The 22,939-nt window shown below is 35.0% G+C and overlaps 1 protein-coding gene across 2 annotated transcripts in view; it reads left to right on the top strand.

Moving 5' to 3' along the window:
• The window catches only part of LOC111399156 (MAP3K epsilon protein kinase 1-like), a 29,000-nt gene extending 7,217 nt beyond the window's left edge, over positions 1 to 21,783 (top strand). The window contains exons 8-24 of one of the 2 annotated variants that reach the window (XM_023026405.1): positions 5,777 to 5,908; positions 6,227 to 6,298; positions 7,038 to 7,141; positions 11,274 to 11,361; positions 11,528 to 11,905; positions 13,174 to 13,497; positions 13,584 to 13,628; positions 14,084 to 14,248; positions 14,384 to 14,467; positions 15,851 to 15,942; positions 16,023 to 16,106; positions 16,715 to 17,526; positions 17,782 to 18,167; positions 18,250 to 18,384; positions 18,555 to 18,961; positions 20,238 to 20,352; positions 21,409 to 21,672. In XM_023026405.1, coding sequence (XP_022882173.1) covers positions 5,777 to 5,908; positions 6,227 to 6,298; positions 7,038 to 7,141; positions 11,274 to 11,361; positions 11,528 to 11,905; positions 13,174 to 13,497; positions 13,584 to 13,628; positions 14,084 to 14,248; positions 14,384 to 14,467; positions 15,851 to 15,942; positions 16,023 to 16,106; positions 16,715 to 17,526; positions 17,782 to 18,167; positions 18,250 to 18,384; positions 18,555 to 18,961; positions 20,238 to 20,352; positions 21,409 to 21,585 — 3,600 coding nt within the window. In that variant the 3' untranslated portion in view covers positions 21,586 to 21,672. Of the gene's footprint in view, positions 1 to 5,776; positions 5,909 to 6,226; positions 6,299 to 7,037; positions 7,142 to 11,273; positions 11,362 to 11,527; positions 11,906 to 13,173; positions 13,498 to 13,583; positions 13,629 to 14,083; positions 14,264 to 14,383; positions 14,468 to 15,850; positions 15,943 to 16,022; positions 16,107 to 16,714; positions 17,527 to 17,781; positions 18,168 to 18,249; positions 18,385 to 18,554; positions 18,962 to 20,237; positions 20,353 to 21,408 lie in introns of both variants that reach the window. The other variant, XM_023026404.1, reaches the window with a different exon arrangement.
• The last annotated feature ends 1,156 nt before the right edge of the window (positions 21,784 to 22,939 follow it).

A 22,939-nucleotide genomic window follows, 5' to 3' on the forward strand; every position in this document is an offset into this window, starting at 1 on the left:
ATCTTCATGACTTGCATATTAAGATCAATAAACAACTTCACGCAAGTAATGCATTATATAAACTTCAAACTGATTTGCATAAACAATATTTTCAATTTCATCTTGGGGATTATGTTATATTGCAAACCGGTAGTGCTGGTCCTTTTAAAGTTTTAAAGCATGTTGGTCCATACGTACATGTCATTAATTTTTCATCACATTTTGACCACCACTCTACTTTACATATTGAAGACTTTGTTACTTACAAAGGCCTTTTTAATTTCCTTGATGATCCTTTTCTACTTCCTTATGTGGATCCCCAACCTAAGTATATTACCATTTTCACTCCAATAACACATGTCACGGCACACAAAGATGTAATTGATGCTATTTTAGATAAACAGGTTGTGTTGACCAATGAGGAAGATTTTGGAGATGAGTGGCATGAATTTTTACTATTGGGAGTTCAGTATCGGTATATGATTACAAAGAAAGATCGTCCTCCTTGGTTGGATCATATCCTTGAGGATAAGCTACAACTATCCTTGTTATCATTTGTGGAGTTTCGGTATTTGGTCATCGAGAAAGATCGTCCCCCGTGGCATGACTTGGAGCCTTTCGCATCAGATTCAGTGCAACATTCTGCTTTATCTACTCGACGGGGTCGAGTTTTCTCCCACCCCGAGAGAGTTGATGCGGACATCCATTTATTATTTATTTTCTATTTGGACTATTAGTTATATTTTATTTGGACTATTGTTTATGTTTTCGCTATTAGGCTTGCTTAGTGGGTTTGACCCAAGCCCTTCTCTTTAGGGTTTGTGTTCTACTAGTTATTTCTGTTTTGTTTCTCATTTGAGGCAGTTGATGATGAATTAGAATTGAAATATTTTTGGTGGCTTGCAGCCGTTTTCTCCCTCCCCTCTCTTCCTCTGGTTTCTTCTCCTCTTCTCCCTTTTCTCTGCTTCTCCTCCCCGTTCCTTCTTCTTTCTTTCTTGTTCATCCTACATCACATTGTTGACATTTTATGAACTTAGGGAAGTTATGACATGGTGTTTGCAGCTTCCAATTAATTCGAGACCATCTGTTGTTCAAAGAGTGGTTTGATGTTTTTTACACTATTTTCCATAATAGAAAAAAACTGTTGAAAATTGAGTATCGAAAAATTGATTGATTGGATTTGATTTGAGCAACTAGTTTTTGTCGTTGATTGTATGACTTGGTTTATGGAGAGGGGTTGCAAAGTTGTTGGATAAATTTTTGTTTGTGTTTGGTGATCTTTTTAATGTATGCTGTTAAGTATCATGGGAGTTATCTGTGGAGCTGGCTGTGCTGCTGCACAGATTTTAGAAGTCCTGACGCGACAATAAAAAGAGGAGGATTCGTAGTATTGATGTTTTATGGTGTCAACGAAGACATAGTTCATGTTTGGCCAAAACCTAAAATGTCCACCATTAAAATAAATAACTACTTTGTTTGTCAAAGTTGAAAACAAGCATGTTACTTATTTTCAAAGCAACTCATGTCTTACTCTCAAAATAAATAGCTTTTTACTTTAGTTTTAGAAAAAAATAATGTTTCTAAACATGTTCGGAAACAAAAGCTTAGTTAAAAGTATCTTTAAGTTACTTTTAGCTTACTCAAACTCCGGGAGTGTCAACTGCCAGCACACATAAAATGTTACCTTGGAAGAGTTATGATAGGACTCTAAAGGAAAAACTGAATTTGAAAGAAATGTTCGATTGAATTGAAATGCTGAAAATTATAGAAATAAAAATTATTACAAGACTCCTTTCCCTCACTCAATATTTGCCTGCCTCTATCCCCCACTTCTACCCTTATTTATAGATCTATTTCTAATAGAATTCAGTTTTCCCTTCCCCCACTTGCAGGTTAGTTCTTCTATTCCGTTCTAGAATGAGTGTGGTGGATTGGAATCTATCATTACCCCCGGTTTCCAAATCCACCTTCTCCCCAAGGTGAAAACTTCGTTGATTCCCACGAACTTCAAATTCAGGCAACCCTTTTCCTTGCCCTTCGTGTTCCCAAGCCGTCATCATGGCTTTTAATGAGACTTCTGCCTTGTACAGCCCGGGATCTCCTTCAAGACTCATTATTGATTCTCCCATTCGAAACTTCATAGTCAGGAGTTTCCAGTTGACTTCCATGCTACCCAAGCTACTTAACCATTGCATCCCCAACACCACATTGGTGCTGCCTAGCTTTAAGGGTAGGAAGTCCTCTACTATTGTCAGCCCTTGCATCTCCACCACGACTCCCCAGCAAATCCCTTTTCCTTTCACAGATTCGCCAGACCCCATAATAACTCCATAATTTGTAGTCGTCACAATTGGCAGATCCAACTTCTTGACTAGTGCCACTGAAATAAAATTGTGGGTTGCCCCGCAATCAATTAGGACTGTTACCTCTTGTTTTGCCACCATACCTTTAATCTTCATAGTTCCAGGAGTTCTCAAACCTACTACCGAATTTAATGAGAGTTCACCCTTTCCGCCACCTCAATTGGTTGTTCCTTTGTCGACAAATCACACTTTTCCTGATCTGTATGTTCATCTTCCTGTACCAACAGCACCTTCAGCTCGCGATTCTTGCATTGATGACCCATGGTATATTTCTTGTCGCACCGAAAACACAGGCCCTTCTCTCGTTGCAACTGCCACTCCGCATTTGACATCTTTCTTGATGGATATTCCCGGCGTGGAGTGGTTGTCCATTCCTCTACCATCAGAGATCGTGTAGGGAAGAACTCTGTTTTTCTTCCTTCGTTTTGATTTGGGCTAAAGGAGGTTGGAGTGTTTTCTTGCGCCGGATCCTCCCTTGCCAATTTTGTTATATTATTGTGGTCTTCAATTCGCTGGGCCACGTCCATTAGTTGGTCTAGCCCTTTTGGACATAACAAGCAAACCTCAGCCCTTATCTCTGTCTTTAACCCTTTTATGAAAGTTGCCTCCAACACTTCCTCCATCATCCCTTGCACAGGCGCGGCCAAAGCATCGAAGGTACGACGGAAGTCAGCCACTATCCCTTCTTGTTTCACGGCCAAAAATTTCTCGCGCAGGCTGCCTTCTTGGGTTGGTTGGAAACATAACAAGAGTTGCTGCCTAAATTGTTCCCATGTGTGAAAAGGGGTTCTCGTTTCGGTTCATTGTAACCATGACAATGCATCTCCATCTGAACTTACCCCAATCGCAGCCATCTTTTCTTGTTCGGTCAGCCCATTAACTTCAAAGTAACGCTCCACCTGAAGCAGCCACCCATTTGGATTTTCTCCACTAAAAATTGGCATCTCCAATTTTCTAATTTGCCTCCAATTGTTGTCATCTATGCTTAAGTTGGTACCTGCAATCACTTCTCCATAACTAGTGTTGACTGAACCCTCCGGCCACTTCCCTTTATCAATTTTTCTCTGTTCATCCTGGTGTGTACCAGAGAAAACGTGCCCTTCCGTGATGCTCTTTGATCCTCCTCCCTCGACGTTTGGAATCACCCCAATTTTTGGATTAATTAGTGTTGCCACAGCCTTTTGTGTATCCTCTAGGAAGTGCAGAATTTTCGCCATAGTTTGGGTGATGTTTTCCACCAATTTCTCCAAACCTGACAACCGTGAATTTCTGAATTGACTTCTTCTAACTCCTTCTCCATAGCTTCCACCTTGCTTTCAGTTTTCTTTTGCGCCATCAGGGTGTATCGGCTCTGATACCAATTTGATAGGAAGCTAAAGGAAAAACTGAATTTGAAAGAAATGTTCGATTGAATTGAAATGCAGAAAATTAGAGAAATGGAAATGATTACAAGACTCCTTTCTCTCACTCAATATTTGCCTACCTCTACCCCCCCCCCCCTTCTTGCCCCCCCCCCCCCCCCCCCCCCTTCTACCCTTATTTATAGATCTATTTCTAATAGAATTCAGTTTTCCCTCCCCCCACTTTCAGGTTAATTCTTCTATTCCCTTCTAGAATGAGTGCGGTTGATTGGAATCTATCGAGTTACTATTTATTTATCGAGTGGAAAGTATTTCTAACCATGGGCATAAGTTGTGTGCATGCATGATAGCGTTAGGCAATATTAGGGTTTAGTGCAATTGTAAAGCCATTTCAACTCATCATCCAACTAGGAATTACAATGTTTACCAAGATGATGTAGGGGATGTGATCCTTAGAAACGACATACATTGGTGTTACATGTAATGAAATATAATATTTTTAAATGTTTTAACTCCTAGTATTAATTATGATCCGTGGATTATGTGGAACTTGAAAAATAACAACAATCAAAATTCATTGTGGACAAGCAAAAAGATTAATTGATTTGCTGTATATTTCTTGAACCTCTGTGTCATTTGTTTATAAAAGTTAAAAAGGTGTAGTCTTACAAGTAAATGCTATTACAACCAGTTCATTATTCACTTTCTTTGGTTTGAAGCACAATTCCTTAGGTAGATGTAACAGTAAATTATAGGAATTACCCGTCCGTAATTTATATTTTGCATTTTCTGTAGATCAGCATGGTGGCTGATGATGCTTACCAATCTTCGTAGATTTTTGGTTCTCGCATATACTTTGTGATGGACCTGATGCTTATGCCTTGAGGCATGCATCAGGAGAGCCTGAAATCTTAAGCTTTTAAGTCCTCATTGTCATGAGTTAAACCTCGACTTACTAAGGTGCAAGCCTTGGGTCATATGGGAATTGTACTCCTTAGCCCTCTATGCATACAACTTAAGACATCTGGTGTCCGGTGATAACCAGTTGTCTCATTTGTTTTTTAGATTTCAGTCTTACTGCATGTTTGGAAGTTGTTTACAATTGGTTTAAATAATAAATAGATAGAAATGAAATGAGTGATGGATAAGTAGGTACTACTTTTGGGTCTCTTAATAAAAAGCGGTTTGACTCTTAATAAAAAGCGGTTTGAATGATTATCAACAGTTTATAAAATGAGCCAACCATTTTAATATAGTTTGCTACTTTGTTGATCCGTTTTATATTTCTGGTGGAAAGTTAGGCTTTTAGTTTTGTTGATTTTTTTAATGGTTTTCTAGACAATGTTATGGTTTATTGTGAGTATCATCCTTATTTTTATAATACTTTGGGCTTTTTATTGGTTTATATTGAGGCTTACGCCTCAAAGTGCCTCGAGGCTTAGACCTCACATATTAAGTCAATACCCAACTTAACATTTTTAAACAAGGTCAGTAAGTTTCTTATCTCCTCTCTCCTGACTGTTCAAAGATTTGACGGTGAATTAAACTAAGCCCCTGTTTGAGCCCCATTCTTTAAAATTAATTTTTCTCTCAACTCATTTTTAACCACACTCTCAATAAAATAATTTTACACACAAATCCAAACTTTGCCCCACTTTTTAACTGCACATTCTCCAAAAAAATCACTAACGAAATTTTTTATTATATGAAAATGGGTCTGAAACAAAACCTAAATATTCAGTCAGGAGCATCTTGTTTTCACCATCAATCAAAAAAAAATTCTGTTCAAGATAAACTACCTTAAGGCAGCTAATGTTGCTGGTGATTTGCCAAGAGGTTTCTCTGTCCTGTTTCTAATGGAAGTAAAGGAAGTGTACTTTTATAGACTACACACAATGGAGGATTGATATCTCTATGACGCAGCATTGGCAGGGATACATGATGTGTATTAGATTTGTAATTTATCCAGTAATGTGAATTTCGAGGAGTAACGCAACGAGTTGTAATATGTATAGTGCAAAGTATTGGGTTGCATCTCTGACATCTTATTGATAATCATGTCAAATGTTATAGGTCATTGAAATGTCGGGGGTTTGTGCTGCATCTGACATCTGGAGTGTTGGTTGCACGGTGATTGAGCTTCTCACATGTGTACCACCATACTATGATCTCCAGCCCATGCCTGCCCTCTTTCGGATCGTGCAGGTAAAATATCAGTTTGAATTTATTATCATCATATAATTACAATCATCCTTTAAGATGGCATTTCACTTTCATAGTTTGGAATTTCATGGTGGTTTAACATCCCGTTGTTTGCTAATCCATGATTATCAAATTGATCACAAAAATAAAAAAATAAAAAATAAAAAAAAAGAAAGAAAGAAAAAAAAGAAAAAGAAACGATTACAAGAGAAGGAAATTCTTGATACATTCTTCCATAACTATTGGACAGAGACTCCTAACTTTTTATTTTATGTTCCTTTAAATTGGAAGAGTTATACTATTTTAATTCTTGTTTTCCAGGATGAGCATCCTCCAATTCCAGATAGTCTATCTCCTGCTATTACTGATTTCCTGCGTCAGTGCTTTAAGAAGGTGAGCTGGAAACATTTAGATTATATTCATGTGCAATGGTTTTCCTGTTTCATATTTCAAATTGATTTTGGGCTTTCTTCATTTACATAATTAATAGCAAGCCCTTTATTTGCTTGTATATTACAAATTGATTTGGCCAAGAGAAAATGATATACTGAAGACAAGGTCAAACAAGATCAAGGTAAATTTGTAATAGGAATGGTTAACTAGCAACTTCATTATAAAAGAAAGGAAAATTAAAATAAGAGGACAAACATTTATCAAATCCTAGTTCCACCCTTTTTTCCAGTAAAATGAGCAAACACACGGTGAAATGCAATTGAAATTTGCTCGCATCCTATATATACAATGTGAATTAATTTTAATTCAAGTGAGCGTACCATTTAAGTTACTGGTTCATATGTTGATAATTTGATGGGAATTCACAATTTAGTAATTAATGAACTGAATCTAGCCATGATAGAATTTTCACTCCAGTGGACAAGTGGTTAGATAGGATAATCGTTTTGGCTCTCTTGTCCTAAATTGTTACAATCCAATATTAGCTTGATTTAATTGTATCCTGATTCTTGGGTGATGCCATTTTGCTAGAGACTCTTGCATGTCTTTCTTATGCTGGTAATTTTATTTTTGACAAAATAATGTCGTTTGCTTGGTTTTGGAAGAAGTGAGACCAATGCCATATCCGTGTCATTTTGCATTTTAGTTGCTCCAGTTGACATTTAAAATAACGTTTCAGGATGCTAGACACAGGCCTGATGCAAAGACATTACTTTCACATCCTTGGATACAGAACTCAAGACGGGCTTTGCAGACTTCTCTCCGCCATAGTGGAACACTAAGGTAATGTTCTTGCTGATTGTTTCCCTCCCTCAGTCTGAGATATTCGAATATTGAATTTTCATATTAAAGGGTGCTGATTTAAACTTGTGTATTATGTCAAGCTACGGTTGTTGGTTTGAAGTGATTTGAGTACAATTATAATGTTCTTTGTACTTTGCATATTTGCATAGGCCACACACTTTTCAACCCATAAATTTTCCATGGAGATGAACAATAAAAAATTGGTTGAGTAATTAGATTAGTTTTTAGTACCTTAGCCACTTGAGCTCTTAAGCCTTACTGTAACACCCCAAATTTTGATACCTAAATTTGAAACTATTATCATTAAATTTTTTATTAAAAAATCATAAATGCAGAATATGGTTATGTTTTTTTCTTTAACATGATAAATACCAATTACTTAATTTATGAAAATAATGTGTACTGAATAAAATTTAAGACAATTTAAACTGGACTTTATTTCAAAAAGAAATAAATATTTAAATTATATGAGTACCGAGTCCGTGTCACCACAAGTTGTCTCGAATCATCTTGCATTTATCATCTGAAAATAGGGAGGGATAACGTGGAATGAGCTAATGCTCAGTAAGTAAACCTCATGCATACGATGCATGCTTATGGTATGCGTATGAAATTCTTTAAAAAATATTTCTTGATATGTATCCCTTTTTCTTTCATTTTAAACTTAATATTCATATCATGAGCTCACTTGGTGTATCGCTTACCCAATTAAGTGGACAATTATTATTTGAAACCCGATTAATCAGGCCGATAGTACCGTAAAGCGGTTAGCATTAATATTATCTTTGAACATTGGTTGGGTGCCCGATAACCCATGCCACATTTTCCACTTACATTTTTCATGGCATAGACATACGCCTCGTAATAAAAACGTTTGGGATACATGCCTTTTGAAATAGTCATTGACTTGTTGACATTTGAAAATATTTTATTTCTTGAAAGTTCATGTATGCTTATGAATGTATTGACATGTATAAATATGTCATGAGAAACATTTATTACATAAAAAGTAAGGGTTAAATCCACCATTGACCACTCAATTTTGTATTTTGTGTCACCATGGGAACCAAATTTTATATTTAGCCCTTGTTTGAGCCCTATTCTTCTAAAAATTTGTTTCTTCAAAATTCATTTTCAATCACACATTTTTCAATAAAATAATATTAACGCAAACATAAAATTTTTCCTTAACTTTTAACCACACATGCTCCATCAATTTACTATTCAAAATACATTATTTCCTCCAAAATGGGGCTCAAACAAAGGCTTTGTATCATCATGGTCACCCAATTTGATTTTATTTCACCATAACTACCCAATTTCATAAAACGTTTCTCCATGACCATCCAATTTATATAACGTTTCACTATGGCCACCCAATTCCTTTTCACCCTTTTTACTCATTTTAGAAGGTATAAAATGGTAACTTTGCATTATATATTAAATAATTTTTTTTAAAAATAAATAAAAAATTATTTAAAAATAATAATAAAATGAAAATTTATTAAAAAAAAAAAGTTACTTAAAAAAAATAAAAACTTTTTTTAAGTAATGTCTTTACAAAATATATATTTTTATTTAATTTTTAAGTAACGTTTTAAATCACTTTTTATTTTATTATATTTTTTAAAATAAATTTTTATTTTATTTATAATGCAAAGTTATTGTTTTTCTCCTTTTAAAATTAGTGAAAAGAAGTTGAATGGTCATATTGAAACGTTATATGAAATTGGATGGTCATGAAGAAACGTTTTATGAAATTGGGTGGCCATGGTGACACTAAATATGAAGTTGGGTGGTCATGATGAAATAAAATCAAATTGGGTAGTTATGGTGACATTAAATACAAAGTTGGGTGCCATAGATGGATTTAAACCTAAAAAAGCAATGTCCAAATATCATGTTCACATAAGAACAATTTAAGTAACACATTTATGCAATTACAACATGATTTACACATGAAATAAGGGGAGGTTTACTTACCTTGAATACTTAGCAATTTACTTTTAGAATGATAAATAGAGATTTGACTAGCCGCCCACAAAGTGAATGTGCCAAAAGTCCTAGTTCATTGTCATTGATTAAAAATAAACTTCTATATACTCATTGATTATTATTATTAATATATTAGATCTACTGTAGTTTCTATTTTGAGCACCATTTATTTAATATGATCAAATATGTGCATAACCCAGACTATATGATATGACCGCATAAGTAAATTGGTTTTTACATAATGCTTAGGGGTCATGGTAAATTCTCGATTGACTAGCACGTGTTCGGCTATTATGAGAAGCTTATCAGTAAGTAATCATTTTAAACCGAAAAAAAATAATAAAAAAATAAAAATCAGTATAGACATACATGTACTATATTCTAATTGAATTTAAATCTTATCCCTTACTTCATTATATTTCTTGACTGACGATCATAAATATTTCACATGTCTACTAGTTTATAATAGTACTTATAAATCAAATAAAACTTAAAAGGATTACTAATCTCAATATTTATAAATAAACAAGTAACTATATTTCTCTGCATATAGATTGATAAATAAATTTAAGACTCCCCATCTAATACATAGAAATTTTCTCAATTAAAATTATAGATTCACAGAAAGAACTAAGTAAATAAGGCCCCGTTTGGTACACATTAATGTAAAAATGAGAATGAAAAATATAGCTATTACGGGTCCCACATAAGAAATAAAAATTCAAATTTAATGGCTTGATGTGATAGATAAAGGTCATATTTTTCATTTTAATGAGGAAAGAATTGGAAACAAACGGGGGCTAAAACTAGAAACTAAACACTAGAATATGAGCAAAACATGGCTTAATCAAAAATCAACATATCATTAAAGCACAGTACTTGATTTCGAAATATGAGCCCTTGGGTTTGAACAATTGAAGGAACAATACACATATTTATATATATATTTAATCATAGGATGTGAACATTGATTGAAATTCTTAACATTTTCTGTTGCTTGACATTTCCAGCCGAAGATAGGGAATGGCTGATCATGACATAAATTTTAGATTAAATCCTCAAAAATAAGAACCAAACAATATAAAAAGAAAACTCATGCCTTATCACCAAAAGTATCGTGAAAGGTGAAAACAAATGATAGATCTTTGGATTTGAAGCACATGCTTGACTAAAGGTGAAAACTCGTACCTTATCATCAAAAGTATCGTGAAAGGGGAAATAATTTAGGGAAATTTTGATCATGTGAGGTATGATTGGTTTTCATTTGAAAACAATGCCTTTTGCATTGAGTAACTGAAAAAGTTTTAACTTCATTTTGCAAATCACGTTGTCTAAATTAGAAAAGTCAATTTTTCCATTTGGGGCATTCATTTATTCATTTACGTTAATTATTTAAAAGAATATAGGAAATAACGTTTGGTTTCCATAAATTTATTAAATTACCAATTTAATGTCTAATTATTAGTTCAATTAATAAATTGACTTACATGGAAAGACCAATGATATAGGTCCGTTCTATGTAAAATAGGAGATGAAAACTAATTAAAACATAACATTAGATCATAATTAATTCCAAACTTAAAAATAAAATTATATGCGTATTATAATTAAGTGTAATATTTATGTCGATCGTCTAGTGCGTCAAGGTACATTTTACTGTATAGTTAGTCAAGACGAAAATAATTATATTAAAATTAAGCAGTAAACGTAGTATTAATGCAATTAATCTAGATAGACATGATAATCACAAGAAATAAGAGTGTGGCATTGCACTTATGATGCTCCTTTATTTTGTTTCCCAGCTTCTAAAGCTGTGGGAGAGAGACCCATTTTTGTTCTGCACAGATCTTATAAGAAAGTCCCCCCGGGGGGGGGGGGGGGGTGTTGAGAATTGGTCATGCTTGCTTTGATACCATTAATAATCTCCTTGAAGCATTATGGCATGGGTTCCGGTGGATCAAACAAAGAACTTTAGTTGCTCTTAATATTTTTGGTTTTCCTATACGTGTTTTCTATCAACTTAGCTTCTCCATTTATGATCAGTGTCATAATTATTGAAGTAATATCAATAGTGGATTGAAATATTGAGCATATTAAAGCCTCCGTAATTTTGCAGAAACATCGACGAAGTTGCATCTGGTGATACAGAAAGATTAAACAGAGATGGACAAGGGGATAAAATTGAAACTTCTTCTGCTGAGAAAGTAATTTTTGTTTGAAACTGTCTTGTCTTCTAACTCGATTGTCACTGTATATTGAGTTCATTGTTTCCTCTTGTCTTTGTGTTGAATCAGTAAATTATTATTGAATGGTATTACTTTTTTTGTTTATTGTTTGTATTTTACTTTAATAGCTTGTTGTTGATGTCAGGAATCCAAAACAGAGTTGCTATCAAAGGTCACTTTGGGGACCAGCAAGTCTACTGAGGAGGATAATGCTACTGTTGATCTTATTGAGGAAAGAACTCTTGACTTTGAGGATGAGATGACATCAGATCAAATTCCCACGTTTGCTCTCTATGAAAACTCTCAAATACGGGATAATAGCGATGCATCAGTCTCCAGTTTGTTGGAATATGAGTCGTCCAACTTAGATCAACAGAACAGAGCAATGGTAAATGGTGAGCTGGAATCTCCCGTGTCTAGCAGGAAAAATGCTGTAGCTAGAAAAGATGAAGGAAGGGGCTGTTCTGTTCCTGTCGAGCAATTTGATTTTGGGCCAAAAAGCCAAGATTATGGCCCTCAGAAGGTAAAGCTGTGCCATTTGCTGTCTTTTTTTCCCGGCTTATTGTACATGAGGAATGCATATAATTGTTGCAATTACTTGTGTTGTATAATTATCTAGACTCTGGAGACTGACAGATCCTAATAGGATATTGATTGACGTGATTATTATCAAAATTAAAAGTATTCCTCTATTTTTTTCACTAAAAATGTCCACTAAATGAGTTTATTTTTTTGATATTCTATTACAACAATATAATACTCTATTAATGAGACAAAACTTTATAATTCTGGTATTTTTGCTGAAGGCAAGAGGTTTCGGATTTTTTTACTTTAGAGAAATTCAATTAAGCTAGATTTTTAAAGTACAAAACCTAGACAACAAGATGCCTTCAGTAAATTATATTAGAAACCAACACTCTTGTATTATTTATGGTGCTTTTCTCAGCTCAAGGGTACACACATATTCAATTCATCAATTACACTTTGTTTGACATGTACTCAATTGCTAATAAGAACCCGCTATCCTATGTTACGTCTCTTTTTACATCTATAATGCAACTAAAAGGAAACTTGTTACCATGATTAGTAGCAAATTCGTTTTAAATATCACGTTTTTTCATTACTACCTAAATAGTCATGTGAACTTAGACAAAGAATATTCATTTAGTGGAGGGTGTTTATGCTACCCATGTTCATACTTGTGTACTGGCTGTCCTTTCCTCCATCTTTTGCTGGAATATTGGATCTGTGGTTCTCACTCTCTAATTTAAAAGTTGTTACCATGAAATGATAGTGATGCTTGTGGAATTACAATATGAGGGTACTGCTTGTTCTTATACAGCTTTTTGGATGCTTAATGGTAGCACTTGATGGTTAATTCCAGCTGTAACTTCTCGAACAACCAGATGTCCCATTGTCTTCAATTAAATTGCATGTTTATCTAACCTATGGGCACAATCCAGGCTGAGGATGATGCTAAGTAGATTTTCTATTTGTTCCTGTCTTATCTTCTGATCAAAATAATTTTTGAGGTGTAGAGTTGTCCAATTCATATAGTCAGTTATTTTCCCACATCAAGTTCTAGTAGTAGCTCTTCTACTGCATAACAATTTACTGAAGTTGATCATTACCCAGAATAATGTTATACGCCAATCATCCTCCATTCGAGTTCCAAGCTCCTTTTATCTGTCTTAATTTTGCATCACGTATTGCTTTGTACTATTCTATATATTTTCTTTTATTCCATGTACATTTTATATAACGTTATTAATCTTATTTGTTTCCACAAAGGCTGTGAAGTCATTAACAGTTTCAAGAGGAAATGAGCTGAGTAGATTTAGTGACACTCCTGGTGATGCTTCTTTAGACGACTTATTTCATCCACTGGAGAATCTGGAGGATAGGGTTGCTAAAGCCTCTACTTCTGGAACCTCATCATATGTAAATGAACGCAATGCTGCCTCAGACAGCGGAAAGAATGATCTGGCGACAAAGTTAAGAGCAACGATTGCTCAAAAGCAAATGGAGAATGAATCAACACGAGCAAATGGTGGTGACTTACTGCGTATAATGATGGGTGTTTTAAACGAAGATGCAATTGATATCGATGCTTTGGTATGCTTGACATCTTGACTGGCTTGGTCAGGTTTTTGGTTGCCTCATCTCTGACAGTTCTGTTTTCTGTAATCTTTGCGTATTAGGGATTTGAAGATAAATTGCCTGCAGAAAATCTCTTTCACCTTCAGGTACTTGTACTCCTATTGCAACATTTCATTTTTAGTAGCTGTTATACTAATTGTTTTTGGAACAATATAATTGAACTTAGCTTGTGTTCTTTCAATTATCCATTGGAGGAGAAACATCTTGTGTGCTTAAATTTTGCTATGTGGTTAGAAGTTAGAACAAAATTTGCCTGAATAATGTATGCTCATAATGGAAGGTATACAGTTTTCTAGATTAGAAAATTTTGTATGTGCGAGCTGCCTTGATTTCTTATATGAGGTAATGCATTACTATTGAAGTCTTTTTTGAGATGGAAAAAAAGCAGATCCCTAATAAAATATTCACTTCAGTTATTCTTCTTGATCTGATACGTTGCATTATTTTTATTTATTTGTAGTCTTTATTCTTGTTGCAGATACTATTCTTACAATTGTAAAGTAGATCTTTGTTTAGTTTGTGAAGTTGTAAATGTGTGCAGGCTGTTGAATTTAGCAAATTAGTGTCATCATTGAGACCAGATGAACCAGAAGATGTCATTGTATCTTCTTGTCAAAAGTTGAGTGCTATCTTTCAACAGCGGCCAGAGCAGAAAATTGTTTTCATCACACAACATGGTTTGCTTCCTCTAATGGAATTACTTGAGGTTCGACGAACTCGTGTATGTAGTCCTTATCAAGCTCAAAGTCTGTTATTGTCACCTGCTGAATTATGTGATATTTTTGCTGAATTATGTGATATTTTTACTTTCATTATTGATATGATTTCTACAAAATTTCAGGTCATTTGTTCAGTGCTGCAAGTTGTGAACCAGATAATCAAGGATAATACAGACTTCCTGGAGAATGCTTGTCTTGTCGGTCTAGTAAGTATTTTTAGTATTCTTTTCAGTAGCGTCTCTCTGCTTTGTGAGAATTGGTTCAATCCATAATTTGATGATTTTTGTTGAATGTTGTTGTAAGTGCTATCAATTGAGCCCCCGTTTGGAACCCGTTGTTTGAAATGGAAATGGGTGGAATAGTATTTTTTCAAAAAATGAGTAGTTGAAAAAGAAAGAAAAGTGTTCGTTTTATGCGTAATATTATTTTATAAAAGATTGTGTGGTTGAAAATAGGAGAGAGAAAAATTATATGGAATTTAATGGGGGCAAACGGGGGCTGAATATCATCCACATATATAGTTTTTTACTTGCCTTCCAAAAGAATCCACTAATTTTGTTTGTGGATCTATGTAGAATAATTTCAAATTTCTGACACAGTGTCAAGTTCCTATTCATTCATAAAAATAGCAATAATAGAAGGGAATAAATTATTTGCATCCTTCATGCGTAATCTCTCGGGTTCTCTATCCCCCACCCCCGCCGAGATAATTTGGGCATATTTAGTGAATGCCATTGAGTGAACCAGTTATGAGAATTGATGGAACCTAGAGAAAATGTTGACCTTGAATTGCATGGACTAAGATAACTAATAATACTTGAGCCTTTCTGGATTGACTTTGGAGATGACACTTGATCCAACGGAGTGGAAGTTGAAAATCCATGTAGCTGCTACCCAGGCTTTGTTAATTTAAATTACATTTTGAACTTGGATCTCCACTTACTAGATTCAATCCAATATATCAACTAGTAATTTATGTGGATTCTGGTTCTGATTTACATTTCTATACATTAATAGAATTTTTATGGTTACTTTTATTCATGATATAATTGTTGAAATTTGTGTAGCACATATTATCCTGTGAAATATTTGTTGAACTGGAAATAAAAATTAAAAATTGCAATATTACATGTTTTTTTCTCTTTTCTTGAATGTGAGATAAAGGTGAGGTAACCCCTGTTTATTTTCTGAATTGAAAATTTCAATGACCTAAGCTTGTCCAAATATGATGATGGCTATTGTGATTTGTTTTAGCGACTAACATCTCTTCAATTGCATGTTAAATAACCAGCTAAGAGGTTTAATGCTTTAAAAGATTCTAACATCAATGTTTGCATTTACATATTAGATTCCATATTGGACTAATATGAGTATTGAAAAGGAAATTTCTCCTCTGCAAATCTTATCTTTTGCCTGAAATTGATATTTGGATGTCCAATTCATTGATCTTCAAAATGCAGCACTTCATTCCTCCTGTATTACTCCAAACTTCCAACTTCATGTACCAAAGGAAAAGGAAAAAGATGAAATTCATTACCCTCTTTTATAAAGCTTCTTGGTGTTTGAATATTGCCTAAATTATGGTCCAGATCCCTGTTGTGATGAGCTTTGCCATGCCTGACAGTCCCCGGGAGGTTCGCATGGAAGCAGCTTTCTTTTTGCAGCAGCTCTGCCAATCAAGGTTAAGTTTCTTCCTACTGCAGTTTGATTGATGATCTAAATTGTTTTTATTCCGGAGAATAAGATTATTTGTTTCTTCAGCTCATTGACATTGCAGATGTTTATTGCTTGTCGTGGCATACCAATCCTTGTGGGCTTTCTGGAGGCTGATTCTGCAAAGCATAGGTTCGTAGTTTGTATACTTCAAATGAAGATTCCAACATTTACACATGCTTATTTTCTTCTTGTTTACTAAAGTAGCGACAATTGAACATAGGGGAGAAAATATTAACATGTTTTGACCATATCGAAAAGAGGTTGCTAGATGCATTGGTAAGAAATTCGATCAGATATTTGGGATAAATGCAGGGGAAGATGTTTTAAAAATCACATGGTATGAGGAAATTGAAAAGGATTTTCATCGTTCTGGTCTACCTTTCAGATGACCTTGAAGCTGAGTGGGAAACTAACTATCCATGTAATCGACCTTGGGAGATAACCTTGTGATTAGGCTTTTGGTGCTGCATGATGTCAAAAAATCTTATGGATGAACTTATTGCTCATGTATGGAGTTTCTCAAGGATTAAAAAATATTTACTCATGGAACATTGCTGCAGAAGCTAAATGATTTTGATTTCTCTCTCTTTTAGACTTGACATGGATTTCTTTTTATTCTTTTTTGTTTTACATTTATTCTATCCATATATATTTTATCAACTTCAACGACTTGCAAGCAAACTCATTTACCTTCTTTTGTAAATGCATTGACTAATTTACTTTATTCCTTTATCTAGGGAAATGGTTCATATTGCTATTGATGGCATGTGGCAGATTTTCAAGCTTCAGAGGTCCACCTCCAGAAATGATTTCTGTCGTATTGCTGCCAAGAGTGGGATATTACTCAGACTTATCAATACTCTTTATAGCTTGAATGAGGCAACACGTATGGCTTCCATAGCTGTTGGTGGTGGATTCCCTGCCGATGGGCTAGCACCACGACCACGATCTGGTCCTCTTGATTCTAGCAGTCCTTCCTTTGTGCAGACAGATACACCATTTTACGGAATTGATCAACCCGATCATCTTAAAATGAAACAAGGAGATCATGCATCACTACCAGGAGTGCAAGAACCGTCACAAACATCAGTATCACATTCTCCTGATTCACTATTCTTTGCTCCAGATGCTGATAGACCTCGGTCAAATATTGCTAATGTGGAGGCTTCTGGTGCTTCAAAATTACCAGATTCTGCAGGTTTGGACAAAGGAAGCAATGCTGCGTCAAAGAGAGAGTCTCGAGCTGAAGTTGAACTGAAACAGCAGAGAGGCTCAAATGCAGGAAGTATAACATCGAAGGATAGGCCCCCAAAAGTTGTGGAAGGGGCATCAAATGGGTTTTCTTCAGCTACTGCTACTCAACAAGAGAATGTTCGACCGCTTCTCAGTTTGTTGGATAAGGAGCCTCCATCACGCCATTTCTCTGGTCAGCTTGAGTATGTACGTCATCTTACTGGGTTGGAGAAACATGATACTATACTACCTCTTTTACATGCATCTGTTGACAAGAAAACAAATGGGCTGGACTTTTTGATGGCAGAATTTTCAGGTATTTGGTCTATATGTTTTTCATGATTGCATCTGCATTAAACCACTCATTGGAACCATATCATCCCTAGTAAAGAGAGCCATTGTGCATAATGAATTAAGCCAGAGTTTTGGCACTGACTCTTGGATCTATTTCTCTTGCTCTACAATTTTCTCTGCAGTTTGCATATTGATTGAACTTAGTTGCACAATAATTTTTTCTTTGCACTAAAGTTGATCAACAAAATGATCCTGATACTTGTTAATTTTTTTCCAGAGGTATCTGGACGAGGGAGGGAAAACTCCATGGAGTCATTACCTAGAAGTTCACCTAAAACAGCGAATAAGAAGTTAGGATCCCTGACATCTAATGGCGGAATCGCCTCCACAGCTGGACTTGCATCTCAGACAGCATCAGGCGTGCTGTCTGGTTCTGGAGTTTTAAATGCTAGGCCAGGAAGTGCAACATCATCTGGGTTACTATCGCACATGGTATCATCTTGGAATGTTGATGTAGCTCGGGAATATCTGGAAAAGGTAGCAGACCTTCTACTTGAGTTTGCTGCCGCTGACACAACAGTTAAATCTTACATGTGTAGCCAAAGTTTACTGAGTCGTGTTTTCCAGATGTTCAATAAGATAGAGCCTCCAATTCTTTTAAAGGTAATGCTGGAGATTATATGTTGAACATTCTGTCTGATTTTTGCTGCGGTCTGATCACCCTTACTAATTTCTTGTCTTGTAGTTGTTGAAGTGTATTCATCATCTCTCCACTGATCCACATTGCTTAGAACATCTTCAACGAGCAGATGCAATAAAGTATTTGATCCCTAACCTCGATCTCAGAGAGGGTGCCCTTGTATCCCAAATACATCAAGAGGTGAGGTGTTGAAGCAATAAAAGTAAAATAAGATAAAATTTAATTTTCAGAGAACTGGGCAACTGTAATATCAAACATTATCTACTAGAGTACCCCAAGGAAAGGCACGTAACTTATATCCTCAAGCTTATGCATCGTTGAATATTGTCTCACTGGTTTAATTGTTACAGGTTCTCCATGCCCTTTTCAATTTGTGCAAGATTAACAAGCGGAGACAGGAACAAGCAGCGGAAAACGGAATTATTCCACACTTGATGCAATTCATCATGTCAGATTCTCCATTGAAACAATATGCATTACCGCTGCTATGTGATATGGCCCATGCATCACGTAATTCAAGGGAGCAATTACGGGCTCATGGAGGACTGGATGTGTACCTTAGCCTTCTTGAAGATGAGTTTTGGTCTGTGACGGCATTAGATTCAATAGCTGTATGCTTGGCCCATGACAATGAGAACAAGAAAGTGGAGCAAGCTTTGTCGAAAAAGGATGCTGTACAGAAACTGGTTAAGTTCTTCCAGTGCTGTCCAGAGCAGCATTTCTTGCACATGCTGGAGCCTTTCTTGAAAATTATCACGTATGTCATTTCTTCTATGAATAAATCCGTTCCAAGTGTCTGTGTGAAAAAAAGTACTCCCTCTGTTTCAAAACCTTTGCTATAGTTTGTCATTTTTGGTGACGTGAACTTTTTTACAGAGCTCATTTGATGTCACTTTATTTACTTCTGAAAAAGTGTTTTAAGATGACACTAAAACTGAACCTAAAGCAGTTAAGCTGGACAGGTGAGAGGGGTCTCTCCTGTAAGCTTTAGCATCAAAATCAACTTTGGAGGTTAGTCCAAATCAGTTTATTGGCTGATACACAAGTTGAAGTATTGGCCTTGAAAATAACACACTCTTAGGGCTTGTTTAGTAGTGCTTTTGAAAAGCCAAATCTGCTTACGAGACTAAGAAGCTGCTTTTGGGTATGATTGGATAATTTTCTGAAATATCTTTTGGTTAGAAGTTTAGAAGAAGCTGGTCCAAGGTGGTTTCCTCAGGAAGCTCGTTTACAAAAAGCACAAGTAGAAGCCCTACTTGTTCATTGATTTGATGGATGGATGAACAACAGTTTATCTGCTTTGGATTTCTCTTTATGTTTCTTGTTATTGGGTTATGTTGTGTTATATATTTTGATTGTACCAGCAAATCAAAATCAAAGTGTATCATGTGGTTGACCGATGTTAAGGGCTTTATATCACAGCATAGCCAGAAAGAATTGAAAAGAAACTTAAGCCATTGCACTGCTTCCCTCAGACCTTGCATCTGGGTCTGCTTTGCATCCCAAACACAAGTGGGTTCAGAAGAGTTGCAGATTCTTTAAAACTAAACTCTCATGCTGTGGTGAAAAAATTGAAATGACCATTTTATTGCTGGTTCACATCGTAACTAATATAAAAAGAACTACTACTAGACCATACTAGAAGTGGTCTCTCTAAAGTTATCCCAACACATAGAGACTCTACTTCATATAGGTAACTGCCTATCAAAAGATTTTCTCCATAGAAAGGACTTACTTTTCGACACATCCCTGAAAAATCTAGATATCGATAGGTAACCTTCTACTAAAAGACTGAAAATTGTTAAGTGAACAACAGATTCAATTGAAGGAAGGAAAATCTGTTTCTATGACTTCATCCGCAATAAGCCATTTGTTCAGACTAACCCAATTTTTAGATCTGCACCCATCTTTTAGTTTACCTTTTCTTAGCAATTTTCTAGCTGAAAAGGGATGCAATTAACACGTTATTCTGCTTTCTTTTCAGTTTAAGAAACTCGCTGATGCTTTCTTTCATTTTTTTTATTATTTTGCAGGAAATCATCTCGAATAAATACCACTCTTGCAGTCAACGGTTTGACACCACTCCTGATTTCGAGACTTGACCATCCAGATGCTATAGCTCGCCTGAATTTGCTTAAACTAATTAAGGTGAGCAAGGGATAATTCTTATGCTGCATCTGTTGCATGTTACATAGTTCACACACTGTCCTAATACCAGTTGTACAATGTTATATGTCTTGGATAGATTAAGTTATTAGTATATTCAGGAACTTCCTATAGTAAAGACGGGCAGCAGCTTCTCCAGTAAATTCTACTTGGTAGAGTGGGGCTTCATTCTATGTTTAGTGCTTCCTCCCTGCCCCCTCTTGTCTGCTAAAATGGACGAACCTAATAACATTACAGAGAGACTTTATCAAAGTTGAACTACATGTGCTAGTTGTGATAGTCACTTGCATATAGACTTTTTGGTACTGTTGATGTGAGTAACTGCAAAACCTTTTTCATATTCTTTTGGTTTGCTGAATTGATCTCTTTATTTTGATCATTGTTTCTACTCTTATTTCTGCTCTTGTACGTGTTTCTCCCTGCAGTCTTTCTACTCAAGCATGTTTACAAGACCTCAGCACTCGTTTTGAAATTTTAATTGGTCAATGTTTATTCCAATAGAAAATGGATTTGATACAAATGAGCAGTAAAAAATTTATGTAAATAGCAATGATTTGCCATTTTTTATTTTTATTTTCTTCATTTCAAGGACTTGTGTACGGTATGTCATTCTTTTGTACGATTGATTTGCATACTTATCAGCCGTCGTGATTTATAAAGAATACTAGTCTCTATACCTTTTTACGGATACTCATCAATTACTTGTCTGTGCATTTCACTATTTCCATAGAAAATTTCATATTAAATGCGATTTCAGGTAACCAATTATTAGTTTCACATGACCTTTGGATATTTATATTTTTCGGTTAAAAATGATTCTTTTGAGAAGCTTTTATTTGATTTTGTTTGTTGTTATGAGCTCATTAAATTAAGTACTTGGGACTGTGTGCTTCTCTAGCAAATTACGATCATGGAAGTTAATAGTACAATTTGACGGCAATTTAATAGCTATCTGCAGTTGAGTCAAGTAAAATGCTATACATTGGGCACTTGAGCACGTTACCTTTTGATGATCGACTCTGGTTTTTTATTTGTCAGGCTGTTTATGAGCACCATCCTCGTCCAAAGCAACTGATTGTGGAGAATGATTTACCTCAGAAGCTTCAAAATTTGATTGAGGAGAGAAGAGATGGGCAGAGTTCTGGTGGCCAAGTTCTGGTAAAACAAATGGCCACTTCATTACTCAAAGCACTTCATATCAACACAGTTTTGTAAATTCTTGCGTCTTCATATTTTTACATGTTTGTTGAAAAATTTTAATATTTTGTTTCCATATTCTTGAAATCAATTTTTAGTGTAAGTTATTTTTCAGCTGTCCCGTATGTTTGGAAATTTGGCTTGCTTAAGCTATATTTATATGAGAAATGCTAAATGGCCAGGGTCATTTGCATACCCTAGTCAGATTCTCTCTTATAGAGGGAATGATTTATCTATTTATATATCAATTGTGCTATTCGTAGAAACCTATTTGCACAGGGTATGTACAGATGCACACACATGGGAGTAGACCTCACACATGGGGTCCACCCCCCATGTGTGAGCCCCTGTACAGACCCTAAGGGGTCTGTGCAGAAGCTTTATTCCTTTATATATATATCGGTATATGTTTTGAATGTAAACTTCTTGTTTTTCCTTCTTGAATCAATCATAACCTCTGTCTACTACTACCTTGACTGGATTGATCTCTACTTTGATTTAATTACAATCTGTCACTTGCCTAGGTTTTGTTTCACATTGATCACCGCATTAATTGCTTAATTTGATGTGAAATGATTATATATTTTTTTGAATTGGAGATGTTGAAAATGTCTTGGCTTGATGTTGTAGGTAGATGATCTTCTGAGTTGACGAATATTTTATAGTCTGGTGACTAATGTCGAATAAAATTTATAAGTGAAATTATTTTTTCTTAAAAATATCTTCAATATTCATACAGTATCTTCAATATTCATACAGTGGAACATTAAAATGTTGGGAAATTCACAATAAATTTTTGATCTCCTAAGCATAAACTCGCTCACTGAGGTTTTCGACTACGTACAATTTCAGCGTAGAAGATAAGATCATGTCTCAAATGTTATGAGGGTGGGTAACACTCGACAAGTCGAACAAATGTCTATTGTACATCTCAGACTAGATTGGGTTACTTCTTTGACATCTAATTGATCCTTCTCCTCGACAAGCTTTCAAGCCAAATCAAATCAATCTGAAAGATTGCACTTTCAATTGAAAAAAAAAAAACGAAAAAAAAAAAAAATCCAGAACCCATGGGTAAAAAATCCAACACATCCTTTAAAGTTTATATTTTTAGACTTAAAAAATAAAACAATAAAAATATAAATAATTTGCCGTTTAAGCTTTGTCTACCAAAAGACAAAGGAGAAAAATTGCTTATTGTAAACTCCAAATTTAAATTGTAGTCTTGCATTTTATTTTGATGTAATTGTTAATCGTGGCTATCAGATATATGGGGTGCTTTTGATAATAAATAAATAAATAATCGATCATTTACCCCTTAGATTACTACGCAAAAAAAAAAAAAAAAAAAAAAAAAAAAAATTAAAAAATT

This window comes from Olea europaea, chromosome 8 (genome assembly GCF_002742605.1).
Source record: "Olea europaea var. sylvestris chromosome 8, O_europaea_v1, whole genome shotgun sequence".
In the NCBI taxonomy this organism is placed as follows: domain Eukaryota; kingdom Viridiplantae; phylum Streptophyta; class Magnoliopsida; order Lamiales; family Oleaceae; genus Olea; species Olea europaea.